The sequence below is a fragment of the Plectropomus leopardus genome, chromosome 12 (genome assembly GCF_008729295.1).
Source record: "Plectropomus leopardus isolate mb chromosome 12, YSFRI_Pleo_2.0, whole genome shotgun sequence".
NCBI lineage: Eukaryota > Metazoa > Chordata > Actinopteri > Perciformes > Serranidae > Plectropomus > Plectropomus leopardus.
This window is the reverse complement of record NC_056474.1, coordinates 21,815,277-21,830,669: the sequence shown is the minus strand read 5'-3', so window position 1 is coordinate 21,830,669 and position 15,393 is coordinate 21,815,277. Positions and strand designations below refer to the sequence as shown.

Below are 15,393 nucleotides of genomic sequence, written 5' to 3'. Positions count from 1 at the left end.
CTTGATATATAGCTTAATTGAGGGGTGGGAACACAATGATACTAGACGATGAGTCTAAAAGATTTAAAGGGTTTTGGTTTATTTTTCTTAACCTGGACTCTATTTTCCATGTTTGTGTGTCTAAGTGACTGATGGGAATATTCAAAAATTCAAAATAAGACATGACTGATGGGAACAACAATTTTTGAAACTGGTCCACTACTGAGCGAGAGCACTACAGCTGGCAGCCACAGTACAGGCTGCAATGTAACCACTCAGGGCATATTTGATTTGATATCATTTCACATCCACTTTAAGTGCTTTTTTCACCAACAGGCTCAAATTGTTATTAAAAGTGTCTGACAACGTTCTGGATATGACCCCACAGAGACAGACCTTTTTGTTAATAGTAAGATCCTTTTTGTTTAACCAGAAATGGCCCAGAATTCACCATTAACAAACCCTCCATTTAGGATAAATAAACTAACATTAGAGATTATAGAGCCAAAGTATTTTCGCACCTAACTGTGTGAATTAAGGATTTATTTCAACCAGACCTACGCTGGCAATTCTAAGAACACTGGAAAGACAAACCAAGATGTTTTTTGGGAGTTTTATTTTGTATCTGTCGACCTTGAAAGAGGTGTGATCTTACTCTTTAACAAAAAGGTCGGCCTCTGTATGGATCCTTCCCATATTGTTGCAGGACATTTCTAATAACAGTCTGAACCTGTCAGTGGTAAAAAGAAGGACTTTCAGTGGATGTAAATTAATAGTGCCCATCAATGTTACTTACTACAGCCTGTTTTGCTGCAGCAGTCTCGCTCAATACTGGACCAATTTCAAAAATTGTTGTTGCAATTAGTCACTTTGACACAAAGACATTGGGGAAAAAGGTAGCCTCTGAAAGGGAAACAGCAGAGGAAAATTTTATACTACTGGGTCAAAAAAATAGACTTAAAAAGATTTACACTTACAATTAAGCAACTTGGCCCTGACAGTAACCACAACATTGAATGCAGACAGTAAGTTCTTGGTGCATCCACCTGTTGCCTGGACAGACTGTCTGTGACCATCAAGCAAAAATAATCTCTTCACTCTCATAACTTCCTCTCTCGAGGTAAATGTGGCCTTCTAATTGTTTGGTTTACCTCAAACATTTTCATTCTACTAGAAGCAGAGAGACAGCATACTGTGAGATGAGGGTGTAAATGTGTTTGTTTTTGGTAATAACTTGTCTTAGAGGATGTCAGTCATGTTCTGCTGTTGTTGCAAGGACGTGTGTCCCATATTTATCTGATTAATCTGCATTCATGACACCTGTTTTGGCTATAACAACATTGTCATGTGGGTTGATCTACTTCCAACAAGTGGTTGCACATTGTAGGCCACAAACACAAAAAAGATAAAATCCCTCGAGTTGCTGTTGCTGTTTGAGTGACATGGTAAAGTATATTATGTCTAAAATGATTGAGTTCAGTCTCATGTCAGCAGCTTATGCAGTATTAAGCCTGGGTCTGCTGAACAAGAGACACCACTAAGAATGGTTTGCATACTTCAACTTGACCTGATATGTGATACAGGAAACCGTGCTGTCAGATCTCTGGTCACCTCAGTGGAGGGCAGATATTTTGGAAGCCGACCATTTACCCGGATCAGAGCCTTAGTATTGTCAAAGTGCGCGGTGGCACGGCTTACTGCACTTCAAAAGGATGGAGCCATCATTAATGTTATTACTTGCACCTGCTTTCATGTTATGCCAAGTCAAGATGCCCACCATAAAAAAGGATTATCCCTGCAGTAAAAGTTGACACTGTTTGGATGGCTTGATGAATATAGCAATCAATCACATACAGAACAAATCCTGTTTTTCTGGCAATTGGACTCTTGGACCTATTACATTATATCTGCAATATCTAATAATAATTAACTGTATTGAAAACCTTATCCATAAATCTACAGGATATGAAACCACAGGGGAGGTGCTGACCACCCATGTACAATCATATAATTCTCTCCAAAGCTAATCTTTATTGCAACTTCTTTTATGGATTTATGAAATATATTTCTTCCGTTGTAAGACATTCCTGGAGGTTTTGTGGAAGTGAAAGCATACAGCTTCTCCTTGGCAGAGACGTTGTACTTTAAAGCACGATTTCCCAACCTTTTTGGCTTGGGACACTTACAAATTAAGCAATGTTAGAATTTCATCTGAATAAAAAGTCCTGTATTTAAAATCTAAACGCACATACTGTAGCCCAGGCAGTATGGGCCTACTTTAAATATCAAAAGTAAAAATATTCATAATGCTTGACACTGGTACGATTTCCCAACCTTTTTGGCTTGGGACACTTACAAATTAAGCAATGTTAGAATTTCATCTGAATAAAAAGTCCTGTATTTAAAATCTAAACGCACATACTGTAGCCCAGGCAGTATGGGCCTACTTTAAATCAGAGCTGGTCAAAGTGGAGTGTTTTTAATAACATTTGTGTTTGTTTTGTATGTTTGGGTTGGCCGAACTAATCAAGAGTTCTGAGTTATGGCAAAAGTGATAAGGACTCAGGACTCAGACAGGCTATTTAACAAAACAATCAGACACAAAACTATTGTGATCAATTGCGGTGCCGTCTGTGGCTAAAACAGTTGCACTCAGTGGTCTGTTAATCAATCAATAAACAGTGTGTAACTCATCAGAAGAACAGGAAAGACAATGACACATTAAGATTAAACTAAAAGGTAAAATATTTTCTTCTGCACTTTTTACCAAACTAAATCCACTGGTTGAAACACCATGCAGAAGGAAGTCTGCATCTACTGAAAGCTCACCTTACACCACTAAGCTGGCTAATCCACACTTTGAGATATATATATATTTATTTATTGATTTTATTTCATTCCAAAGTTAAAATGTAGCCTATGGATGTATAGAATTCAAGCAGGCTACCATATGCTAATTACAACAAACCACTACTGTAACAATACTCTCGCAGGGGAATCTCGCGCGTGCATGACGTCATAGTTTACCTGCAGTCTAAGGCGCATGTCCGCAAAGTGGAACTGATTATTTGAGGAAATGTTTCTGTGGAGCTCTAAATCGGATGTTCCCGTGACATTTAGCACATATTAGCTGCAGGAGTGATCGAGTAAATCATTTCTAAAGACAGATTTCTGTTGAACAGTCAGTTCACCACGCCCTCCCTGTGTGTATGTGTGCGTTACGTAAGCCTTTACGCACGGGGACACATGAGTAGAGAGGAAACTTCAGTGTGACAGTCGGTCAGTCTCTGCACCTGAGTGCTACAGCTGTGAACCTCGTGCACTACATTTGTAAGGTAACTGAACGTTTGTGTTTTTGACAGTGCTGTGATTTCCCCCTCTGTGTTTCCTGTCAGGCCTGTTTGTGTTACATTCATGGCGTCGCTTGAATCCTCATTTGACCTTTCATTTTTTAAGGCGTCCTTGCTCTCCGCGGGTGGTTTTACAGCCTCTTTTCTCCTGTTTGACAGATTTATAAATCATATGTTTGACTGAGGGCCACGAAGCACACATACACCGAGTATTATGCATGCATATCCGTGAAAAAGCAGTATTTTTCTGTAGTTTTTGTTTTTGCCCTAAATTCTGCCAACACCTCCTTTTTGCTCATTTTTTTCACTAACAAAACAAAAACAAGGATGAAATCAAAAAGCAAGATGTATTACTTTCAAGATTAATCCAAATATTAAATGATAACACAATATATCTGTAAGAACTTTATTTGGAATAACCAAGACTTATCCAGCTGCGTGATGTTTTTTCCTTTTTCAGCTTTGCCACCATGGTTGTGCTTTCCAAAGAGTATGGATATGTAGTGCTGACCGGTGTGGCCAGTATGGTGATGATTGGACATCTGGCCTTTAAAGTTGGCAAAGCCCGCAAGAAGTACAATGTCCGGGTGAGCAGGAGTACATAGGGTTGTAAGGATGAACATGTGGTAATTTGTCTTACTTTTGAAGTTATGCATGCTTATCACTGGTGAGAGGCATATATGTTAAATTTTGAGTAAATTGTTTGAGTTATGGGAAAGGAGTAGAACAATATCCTGTAAGTGTATACTTCTTCCTACTCCTTTATAAACATGTAAATTTAACCTATTTATGTTTCTGAAAATTTGTATATTGAGCTGCTTTAGGATAACATTTAATTTTATTTGTTACTTTTTTGTAAGTTCAAAATAAACTCCCCTGTTTCTCATTCATAATGTTTAAAACCTGCACCCACCCATTTAAACAGCTCAAGTCTACACCTTGTTGAAACAGTTCCATGCTTGGGCGTTGCCATTTTGTGTCAATTTCCTATACAAATAAACCTGTCTTGCCTTGCAGTATCCTCAGATGTACAGTGACAACCCAGAAACTGGAAACATTTTCAACTGCATCCAGCGTTCACACCAAAACACGTAAGTAGGAGCTGAAATATGAGCAGTGCAACTCAAATTTGCGCACACTTAACTGATGTTGCATTACACTTTTCATGATTAGTAGCAACAATGGAAAAAGAGGTTAAAGTTAACATGCTGTTATCACTTCAGCCTGGAGAGCTACCCCACCTTTCTCTTCTGCCTCGCAATTGGCGGTGTGCATTGTCCTGTAAGTGTATTTCTGCGCTTACAGCACCAACATACATTCATATATAATATCAAAAGATTAAAGCAAAAAAAAAAAAGATTAAGTTTTTTGTTTTATCTGATAGGATAAGTATATGTACAAATTCTCTTACTCCTCATAAAAATTCCTGTCATAACTGAGTGTGTTGCTTTCACAGCGTCTCACCAGTGGACTTGGAGTTGTATGGATCATAAGCAGAGAGGTGTACGCACATGGTTACTCTACAGGAGGTAAGATCATCTGAGCAGTCAATGTTTCATTTACATTTTCTGCTTGTGTAAGGTAACACTGGGTGCAAAGGTGCTATTATAAATGAATACTATTCATCTCAACCAGATCCTAAAAAAAGAATGCGGGGAGCGTTTGGGAATGTGGCATTGCTCGGGATGATGCTGACCACAGTCAGCTACGGCGGCCACCTGCTCGGCTGGACGGGACCAAGGATGGGCCCCTTCCGTCACGTAAACTGTTGCTAGTGAGGACGAAGTCTTCAGTGTGCTTACTCAATCATTCACTTTATCATTAAAGCCACTCTGTGTAATCCGTATACGATGCAACATGTGTGCTAAACTCTGAGCATATTAACATTTGAAGTCAGGTTAGGCTCATGTGCTTTAGTGACCTGACCGGTTCTCCAGGTAGGGAAATTCCTCCTTTAGGATGCAGTATGGGGTTTATTCACTGGTTGGCACTCCCACAGCATGTGTGATCTTCAGCTGCAACCTATTAAGATATTCTTAATTAGCCGGTCCCATGACATTAATTATATTTCATATTTTGCAATAGATAATGAAAATGCTGTAATAAAATAGGGAGGTTTTCATATTGATGGGTTTGTGACAGAAGATTGTATTTGCTGGTCTGAAAAAGTCAGACTTTGCACATTGATGAATAACTGAAAATGGTGACTCCGATATAATCAAGTAAGACTCATAACTCTGATGATTGATGGATTTTTTTTTTAGATGTTTCTCATATTGAAAACAGGGGTTTGACTGGTCATACTGATGATATTAAATATTTCCATTGGTTGTAAATATTTTATGCCTTTTTTTTTTTGCTGGGTGTTGAAATGATTTTAATACGTGGTTTTGTTAACACTGGTGTGTTTAAGGGTGCGGCTTTCTTCTTTTAAACTGAGTAATCAAAGTTCAAAGTTCTCTCTGCAGAGCCGTTGGGCTCAAAGCCAACTCCTAAAGAAAATAGCTGTCACACAGGTTACAGTGACACAGCATAATACTGAAAGGGACAGTTCACCCCAAAATCATAAATTCATATTTTTTTCTCTTACCTTAAGTGTGATTTATCAATCTTGATTGTTTTGGTGTGAGTTGCAGTGTGTTGCCTTCTCTCCATTATAATGAAACTAGATGGCACTCGACTTGTGGTGCTCAACACAAGCTGAATGCCATCTAGGTAAATTGGCAACTCACACCAAAACAATAGCGAAATGCTGAAAAAGCTTTTACACAGTTGTGAAGTGTTAGGTTAAAAGAGAGGTGGCTAAGGTTTGTATTAGGGTAAGGGTTACATCTCATTACTAATAAGGTAAATCAGGTCTTCACTCACTGCGAGTTTAATAAATGGATAAAGTAGATTGTTGCTACATTTAGCCTTACACTTGGTCACTGCGATAAATAGCGCTACAGGTAAGAGGGAAAATTATGTGTCTTTGATTCTGGGGTAAACTGTCCCTCAAAGAACTAACCCAAAAACTATAGCTGTAAGATCCTACAGTATACCCTCTATGTATAGGCAACTTACCATTGTGTGATTTCAGTTTTATTATCAAACAGAAAATCTCAATGTCAATAAATTCTTACAGTCCACATTTCAAAGGCATATTATCATACGTCACTGTTGGCACTTAACAGTATAGTAACTCAGAACACACCAGGTAAAAACTGTAATACAACAGCTTAAATCCAGCACATTTGCATGATACTCCAGCTAATACAGATACATGTAACAACAGTCTAAATTTGCCTCTCCTCATTGTCTCCATTTAAAGCATTTAAATAAACACCTTGTGCATAAACAAATGCATTCTTTATAAATATGTATTTTACATAACACATTTAACAATAAGTGTGTTTTACAATTTACTCATCTGAAAGTGTTGATTTGGTGTTGCAAGGTCTCCTCTGAGTGTGTGCTGGTGGCTTAAATGTTTGAAAACAGAATAATCACATTTGTATACCAGCATTAGACCATGATGACAAAAGATCTATAACACGTGCAACTACACATTAAAAGACAGCAACACAATATTTTTGCGCATATAATTTAGGGTAACTTATTGATCATTTTAAACAATTGAATGATGAGTGGCTTCTACTATAAGAGAACTGGTGTGTCTGATTTTCCAAAGATATGGCTTTTCAATTGTAAAATCACTTATTTTGAATTTTTTTTAGAAGATTTTCCGCTAGACCTAAGACAACGTAAGACAACACCTGCAAATAGGCAATTGGTTTGAAAGTGCACTTCACTAATATTTGGTCACATAGGGGATCATAATTTATATTTCTTAATAATTCTTAGGCATGTTGACAACTTTCCCACGTCTTTCACTGTCTTATTTCTTGCTGGATAACCTGAGGTTTTCTATTAATTACATTGGAGGACTAAATGCAACCCTGGTCCACATGACCTCAGATGTCCCCAAGGGGTCACTACGACCATTCCTGCCACATTAAAGTGCTGTGCATACATGTGGATCCAGTCAGGGCTGCAGAGGCACTATTTACATAAACAAAAAGTTTCCACTTGACTGAAAATCTCCGATAATTTAAAGGGAATGTGGAAAAAAGTGTTTCTGAATCCTCCCATTATAACAACTTTATGGATCCTTCTCATGGAACCACTGATAATTATTATTCTTTTTTTTATCACTGACCCAAAACTTGTCTGCAGAGATGCGGCTGCATCCAGACAAATGCTGTTCTCAGATCCATACGGGTCTTTCTTTGGTGTCTGATTTGCTTCTGGTCTCTGAGGAGTGGAAATGTCTGACAGAATGCGTCCATCAGTAGCTGTATCTGGAGAGAGGTGTGTCCTCCATCAAATCATCCTGGAGAAGATGATGATAATAACAATAATAATAATAATGTTATTTATACAACACTTTTATACAAGAAATGCACAAAACAAAATAGGAAATGAAATGACCAAATGAACATAAAATACACCAAGGCAACTTAATAAATACATGCATTTAGATACAAAAAAAAAACAAATGTAAAAAAACCCACCTGAAAATAGAGTATTTAGCAAAAGCCAGAGATTATAAAATAAAGTAAAAAAACACATTATAAAAGAGGTGTATTCATATTATTTAGGACATGACTTTTAATTTATAGCATGGGTTAAGATCCAAAACCAATGGATCCTGCAAGACAATTAAAACATGATTTAGATTAGCAACTCTGTGAATTTTAATATTTTATATTGTAAATTTGACTGATTGTGCACACAGGATTGCAAGGGGCTCTGTAGGCAAGAAGTTAAACTGACTTCACTTTTTTTTTTATATTTGTATTGAATTCTCTTCTAAAAATCTCTCCTTGCATGTCCTCATTTGAATAGCACTGGCTATACTAAAACATAGGATTTAGTAGTTCCTGTTTGATGGATTAACTAACTAGCTAGGCCACTGACCTATGTGAGAGTGATTTAAGCGCTGTGATTTAAGACTTAGAAATAGAGCAGTGGAGTAGTTATGTCAGAAGGATTGGTCAGAAATGGTGCTGCGGACACCAAGATATCCTGACTTTTAATTCATACTATGGTTCAAGCTCTGTGTTGCACAGTTGATGCCATTTAGAGCCAGTGTCTGCACAAAAGTGATCTCCTCGGTCTTGTGTGTAAGTCCTTTTTTTATTATTCTGTGCCCACTCTTTAAATCTGGATGTTTTTTTTTTTTTCAGGCAGCAGTTTGAGTGGTGCGGTGGATAACTGATCTGTTGATTCGGTCATATCTGATCAGATCAATGCATGAGAGGAGCAGCTGCTGCAAAAGTGAGTGATGCAAACTTTTAGATCCAGCAAAATAAATGGTTTCATGCTGCTGTGTGCACCTGGGATGTTTGGAAGTTGGAGGTCAGATAATTCCAACCTTCATCTTTGAATGGAACGCAGCATTAGAGCAGGTTAAATTAATGTAAACAACTGTTGGCCTGCAGCCTGCTGTTTTCTGTTCAGATCGTGGTGACTACGCTTCAAGTCATGTAGGTTCGACTCAATTCATTGTGACCGCCTTTAATAGAAAAGGTCTGTCTGATCAGAGCCTCAGACAGCAGTCATTATACAACTGTTTTTACAGTCTGAGCAGCACTTCGTAAGACAAGTAAACTGATCTTTCTTTGTAAAACAAAAATCTATGGAGTTCCCTTTAATCACAACTGTAATTTCATACATACAGTATATGCACAGAAAAGAGTACCTTACCATGGGTAGATCTTGCAGCCGATGAAACTCAGGGTGGTTTGTCCGCTGGCGGAACTTGAGGAAGAGAATGACGAAGACGATAGCAGTAGTGACGATGAACACTGACAGCAGGCCAGCCAGCAGGGGGTCTAGAGGAGAGCTTGAGTGATAGCGAGGCCCTTTTAGGTCTAAATGACAAAAATGGACAATTTTAACAAAACAGTTAACCCATTTTTAAGTTAAAATGAGAAAAAGAATCAATATTACAGGCTTTAATGAATACTCTCATCACCTTCATCTCCAATGTTAAGCTCAGATGGGATCTCCCAGTGCGTTGGCCCAGCAGGAGCCCGGCCTGGAGCTGAGGTCAGAGGGCGTCCTGTGGTTGCTGGCTGTGTAGTGGATGTGGTCAGTGATTCAGACTGTGACTGGATGGTGGAGGCGGAGGCTGTGGCGCTTGTGTCCTGTATTGTGTGGGCCGGCTGAGATGAAAAGGTGTTGAGGGGATCTGAGGTCAGAATGGCTCTGCCTTCAGTGGTGGAGATGTGCAGTGGAGGGGTGATGCTCTGTACAGTCAGCGTGGATGAGAGGGTCTCTGCGGCAACTAAAAGTGGGGATGTGAAGGCAGTGTATCAATTCAAAACAGTGCAAAGAATTCTTCTAAGTAAACAAACTCTGTTAATGAAAACTGATCACCCCCACTGACATTAAAGCCGCTATACATGTTTTTTGTTGTCAGGTCCCACCTGTACTGCATGACAATGCCAAGAAACCCTGTTTGAAACAGAGCCAGCACAATGTTAATGACCTGTTTCACACACACCGTTTGTATTTTCATGCATCAAATAACTGTTTAATAATTGTGGTGGTTGATATCACACTTTGCTCACTACTGCGTCTTTCCAGTTTGCTAGTGACTGATTGAGATAAACACCAGGTATCAACACTACTACACCACTCTATTCAGTCTTCTCCCTATGTTTAAGTATGAAGACTAGAACATCTCGCTTCCACAACTGCAATTATCCTGAAGCAATCCACATCCTAAATGCTTTACTGGTTGTAATAAAAAAGCACATGCACTTTAAAGCAAGGTTTATGCTCTTGTGTGCCAAACAGGATGTCATCATAATCTTTAGTGTTGAGACAGAAGGCTCCAAAAGTTGCAACTAGGGGGTGGTCGTGCACCACTGAATGTTTGTTACTTTTTTTGAAATGCTGCACTGTCTAGTTTAACGGGGATGACTGGCAAAGCAGGTTTGCCTGTGCAGACGTGTTTACAACTCTTCATTGAGAGACCACAGGGACAGTCAAATGGCCTTAAATAGTTGTAAAGAAGTAGCCAGCTCACTGGGGAAAGAGGATGCTTTTTGCTGCAGGTTGTGGAAGAACATGACAGATGCCTGTAAAAGCTTGAAACAGTCTAATGAAAAGCATGGCGTCCCAAGAAGAAACAAAGCGATAAAAAATCATTTTAACTTGGAGGTAAGGGACATTCATATTTGTAGTACACAAATGCAATGTCTGGTGGTACATATGTGTTTACCACTGTTGTAAGCAGCCGACTTTTCCACTAACATTCTTCCGGCAACATTGATTTCTTGCTTATTCACTCCGTTTGTAGACCGCACTATGTTTTGGGAGTATGTTCAAAAAACAAGCAGAAACCCTGAAGAAAATGCTGAAAAAGCTTTTACACAGTTGTGAAGTGTTAGGTTAATAGAGAGGTGGCTAAGGTTTGTATTAGGGTAAGGTAAATTAAGGTAAATCAGGTCTTCATTCATTGCGAGTTTAATAAATGGATAAAGTAGATTGTTGCTTCATTTAGCCTTACACTTGGTCACTGCAAGTGGTGTTGTAGATGAGTTCAACTAACTGTTGCTCTGGTGGGTTTGACTTGTGCGAGTGCTGGGTGCGGTTTGTAGGGAGCGTGTCATGTACGCTGCACATGGGCTGTGTCTGCAGTTATACATGTCTATATGTGGCAGATGAGCAACTCTATTAGATCTATGATTTTAAAAGCTATGACCAACTGCAACTTTCATGATGAAAAATGATTTGCCTCTAGCCATAGACTACTGCCCATATTTTTTCCAAAATAGAGCTGCGTTTCCACCAAGCAGTTTGTCTTAATTAAATTCAGTATGCATTTTTTTGATTTTTCATTGTCTACAATTTTGGATGTTACCGATGGAACTGTTCCTTACTGTCCCCATTTTTCATCATCCCTCCATTGGGGCACCTAGCATACAGATCCAGTACTAAACAGTGGCTCTAGAAATGCTGCAGTCCATCGATCGATCAGTAGAGAATCAACACTCTGTGCTCAGGGCTGAGCTGTGGTTGGTTTGACCGCTGTTCATACCGTAACAAGTTTTATACATTAGGATAATAATTTAGGATATAAAATGTCATTTTGCAGCCTCTAACAGTTCAATTCACTGCACCAACTGCTGGCAACTTTTATGGTGGAACGTTTACTTGTTATGCTACTCGATGTACAAGCCGATGACGTGAAACCATCAACACACCTCAAATTTCAATATGACAACTTTGACCATGTGATCTGCTTTTATTGCCTCTCTTGGATGACATACACTTTTCACAAAATGTATATTAATTTTGACCTGATCCTCACTTGGAGAGGAAAATGTGACACTTTCCTGTGCACTCTCATGGGTGACACCATTAGGGGGGGGGCTTGCCTCTCTATTAAATTATAATTTATAGGAGTTTATGTTTTTTCTTATTAGTCACTGCTTTACTGTGTAGATTTTTAATTTGCCTGTGAAATGACTCAATATATGTTACGATATTTCTCCCTTTTTCCACGTGCATAAATTCTTACTCCACTTGAAGCACATGTGACTGTTTACATCTTGTTTGACAGCTCACGCTGAAAGCTTGAGGGCTGGGAGAGGTGTGTTTTAGGAATTTTGTAAGCTTTGTAATTATAGCCCAAACTACATCACTACTGTTCAGACTGAAGGGACAGGCAGTCATTAGTGCTCCTGACAGGACAATGAAGCATACTTGTTAATAAACGGAGAGGCAATTGTTTTATCCTTTTTCATATTTTGTATTAAGTCACAAAGATTAAAAGTAACCAGTGGTGTAAGATTTAGTTTTTGAAGTGAGACTATGCAACAGCAGCTTTTGCAAAGTGACATCTTGGACATAACTCTATAGGGACGGGCAGAGAAGTGATGACAGACAGCTAAAAAGAGGGCAAGAGTGTGAACTGCATGGTGCCATATTGTTTATTTTTGAGCTGCTTAAAGAGGCAACACAACATCAGCTGAGAGGGTTATATTTATCTGATCTATAAAAGGGAATCTCTTAAATGAGGTTACGACACACATTCACAATCTCAGTGCAGTCATGTGGGGGTCAGGGGAGGAATATGTTCCTGGAAGGCTGCTGGCAGTGCAGCTGGGTCTAAAAAGAGAGCGTCTGTGTTTGCAAACAGGCATCTTTTAGTGTGTGGGATGTTTTATTTTAATAATGTGGACAAAGTAAACAGACTGGAATGTAAAATAATAAATTCACATGTAGAATTATGATAACTATAATTTCAGTGTTTCTAAATTAAAAGCTTTTAAAAAGGAGGCATAAAAACAATGCACGCAGGTCTGTGTTGATTACCTGAAGGTGAAGGAGCACCGGTCAGGATGGCAGGAACATTCATGTGCTGAGTTGTAGCCACTGCAGAGCTTGTGTGTGTTTTATATTCTGCATTTGTCGCAGTCTCTGAACGGACAGTCCCTTCCATCTTGATGATGGTAAAAGTTTCAGTTGAGGTTTCATCCTCGCCTGCAGGATTATGTGTCCACTGTGAGGCCTCATTGCCAGGATCCTCTGTCAGGTCAGGAGATGCTGAGGGTCCGGTGTGACTCTGGAGGGCAGCCAGGGGGAGGACAGGAGGCAAAGCACTGCTCTGACCTATGAAATGAAAAAAGAAATCATACTAAAAGGGATAAACGTCAACTCCTGGATAAAATGTTTTGTCTGTAAAATTAGGTCTAAAAAATTCCCCAGAGCCTAAAATGAAATATGGCTTGTGGTTTTGTCCAAATAATAAGTATTGAGATTACTATCATAAAGACTGAAAAACAGAAAGTAACCAGAGAACTTTCCTTAAAAAAAATTTAAATGATCAATGCCTTATCAATGACAGAGGCAGATTGCTTTTTTTTGTCAACTTGTGGGAGATATTTATTTTTATTTATTAGTCTTTAGTTGTTATTAAACATCTGATCAGTAGTATTATTTGTTTGAATTTCCTTGATCTTTATTTAGTTCAGATTTTGATAGTACTTTCATTTGCTAGTTATTTGTTTATTTTATTTTATTGTTGTTGGTTTTACATAATTAGTATTTTGTTTTGTTTGTGAAGTGGGTAGCACTGTGGGCACCTGCAGATAAAGGTCAGAGTTAGGGTTAGGGTTGGGCAGGTATAGGACCAAGATGTACCTGGGTTGGCAAATATATACGTATGTACATATACGCAATAAACACAATAGGAAGTCTAAATAAAGATGACTGTGCATATAGGTGTCATTTGCACTGCAGATGCTGTGGACATGTCTCCACCACTTTGTAAAATAGACAATTTTTCCCCTCTCACTTTTAAAAGGGATAATTTGTTGAAAATGTTCGGAAAAATAGCTTAACACCAAGAAATGTTAGGTTTATAACTGAAAATGATTTGAGAAAAGTTAGAAAAAAAAACAAATATTCATTGTCCAAAAAAGTAATGTAAGCTAAACAAACCCCCCTTAAGCCTTCTAGATTCTGCAAAAGGACCCAATAATGTGTGCCAATCAATAACTTTAACAAATTCTCGACAGTTTCTTCTTGTCCAAGTTTTCCACTCTCTCTCTGTGAACACATGACCTATTAATGTCCAGGGGGGTTATGAATTAATTCAAATAAATTAAAGTGTCACTAATTAGCCACACTGTTTGGCATGTTGCAGAGGGGCTGCTAGCCGCGGTTGCTGATGCAAAAATGGGAATGGCCCTATCTAGAGCCAGTGTTTGGTTTGTCCAAACTTGGCTACTGTAATGGCGATGCAACATGGCAGACCTCATAGACGAGGACTTGCTCCCTATATAGATACAAATTGCTCATTTTAAGGTAATGAAAACACAACAATTCTTATCTTCAGGTGATTATACACTAAAGAAAACATACTTATTATATTCGACTTCTGACAATACATCCCCCTAAATACACACTGGAAGTTTAAATAGGCTTCTTTCCCAAACAAAAGAGTCTATTATGCCTCCAGGTGTGTTGACTCAGCAAGGATAACATTAAATGTGAAGAGTTGATCTACGGGTATACAAATATTTGAAAGCAATAGAAAATACCCGAAAGTATTGTAAAAAGTACTGTATTCCATTCCATTATATTTTTCAAATATTTTAAACTGTCAGCAGATGCCTGAATTTTGTGCTTTACTTTACATAAGTAAAGACATTTCCACCATAAATTGGTGCATAAAAATTCAGAGTGCAGGAAATTAAGTGTGTAATGGTCCAGATTTCCTCATGCTGCAGGACTCCTGCTTAACATGCCCCCACAGCCCCCAAACCCACTTTTGAAATGAAACCTACGCCCCTGGCTATGCATACATATATAATATATACTATATACTATATTAAAAGTTCAAACAAAATAAATAGGCATAGGACACTTGACACATAGGACACTAATCAGAGTAAATTGAGCAACCATGCGCAGAAAGAAACGCTTACCTCCTTGAACAAAGAAAAAATATTTAACCTGAGGGGCTGAGCAGACTATGAGAAGTGAATAAATAATTGAATGTAATTATTATAATAATAATACAACCAACAGCCTGCAGCTGTGTATGAACTTTCTACAAGATCAAAAGACTGTCGGGAGCATCATGTGAGGAACTGATAAACGCGTCCAACTCGGGGGATGTCAAGTCCGTCCACATCGCGCGCGCGCGCGCGCGCGCACACACACACACACACACACACACACACACACACACACACACACACACACTGGGGATGACACCTTACCTCGTGTCTGCGATGAGCCGGTAAGCACCACTAACACCCAAAACGCCAAATTCATTTCAAATTTCATCTCCCTCGCGGCCTTCCCCTGCAGATCACGATAAAAAACAGAGCAAAGTGGGCTCTCCACAGCGGCTCTGCTTCTTAGCTCTGAGGTTGTTTCCGTTACGCGATTTGACAGGGCACATCATCAGCGCTAAAAATATCCTGAGGGAGTCGGGCAGAAGAGAAGCTGGGGTGGGGCCGCGCGGCGGGCTGCATGCGGGCAGCGGCCGGAGCGG

At 39.0% G+C, this 15,393-nt stretch overlaps 2 protein-coding genes across 2 annotated transcripts; one reads left to right on the top strand and one right to left on the bottom strand.

Annotated features, from left to right (window-relative positions):
- Positions 1-3,054: 3,054 nt before the first annotated feature.
- Positions 3,055-5,665, top strand: mgst3a (microsomal glutathione S-transferase 3a). The gene is made up of 6 exons (XM_042497822.1): positions 3,055-3,314; positions 3,790-3,916; positions 4,347-4,420; positions 4,553-4,610; positions 4,786-4,858; positions 4,965-5,665. The coding sequence occupies exons 2-6, from the start codon at positions 3,800-3,802 to the stop codon at positions 5,102-5,104; spliced, it is 462 nt and encodes a 153-aa protein (XP_042353756.1). The 5' UTR covers positions 3,055-3,314; positions 3,790-3,799; the 3' UTR covers positions 5,105-5,665.
- A 1,413-nt stretch (positions 5,666-7,078) lies between these two features.
- Positions 7,079-15,287, bottom strand: LOC121951100. Its single transcript, XM_042497320.1, has 5 exons — positions 15,116-15,287; positions 12,702-12,998; positions 9,349-9,660; positions 9,078-9,244; positions 7,079-7,701 (listed from the first exon to the last, which is right to left on the bottom strand). The coding sequence occupies exons 1-5, from the start codon at positions 15,180-15,182 to the stop codon at positions 7,657-7,659; spliced, it is 888 nt and encodes a 295-aa protein (XP_042353254.1). The 5' UTR covers positions 15,183-15,287; the 3' UTR covers positions 7,079-7,656.
- Positions 15,288-15,393: the final 106 nt, after the last annotated feature.

What these genes read in the sequence shown, in the direction of transcription:
- LOC121951100 (XM_042497320.1), bottom strand. Translation starts at nt 15,182, where the DNA reads ATGAAATTTGAAATGAATTTGGCGTTTTGGGTGTTAGTGGTGCTTACC. An exon ending in CGGCTCATCGCAGACACGAG is followed by an intron (nt 12,999 to 15,115) that starts GTAAGGTGTCAT and finishes TTCATTTCATAG; the next exon opens with GTCAGAGCAGTGCTTTGCCT. An exon ending in CGGTGCTCCTTCACCTTCAG is followed by an intron (nt 9,661 to 12,701) that starts GTAATCAACACA and finishes CCCCACTTTTAG; the next exon opens with TTGCCGCAGAGACCCTCTCA.
- mgst3a (XM_042497822.1), top strand. Translation starts at nt 3,800, where the DNA reads ATGGTTGTGCTTTCCAAAGAGTATGGATATGTAGTGCTGACCGGTGTG. An exon ending in GCAAGAAGTACAATGTCCGG is followed by an intron (nt 3,917 to 4,346) that starts GTGAGCAGGAGT and finishes CTTGCCTTGCAG; the next exon opens with TATCCTCAGATGTACAGTGA. An exon ending in CAGCGTTCACACCAAAACAC is followed by an intron (nt 4,421 to 4,552) that starts GTAAGTAGGAGC and finishes TTATCACTTCAG; the next exon opens with CCTGGAGAGCTACCCCACCT.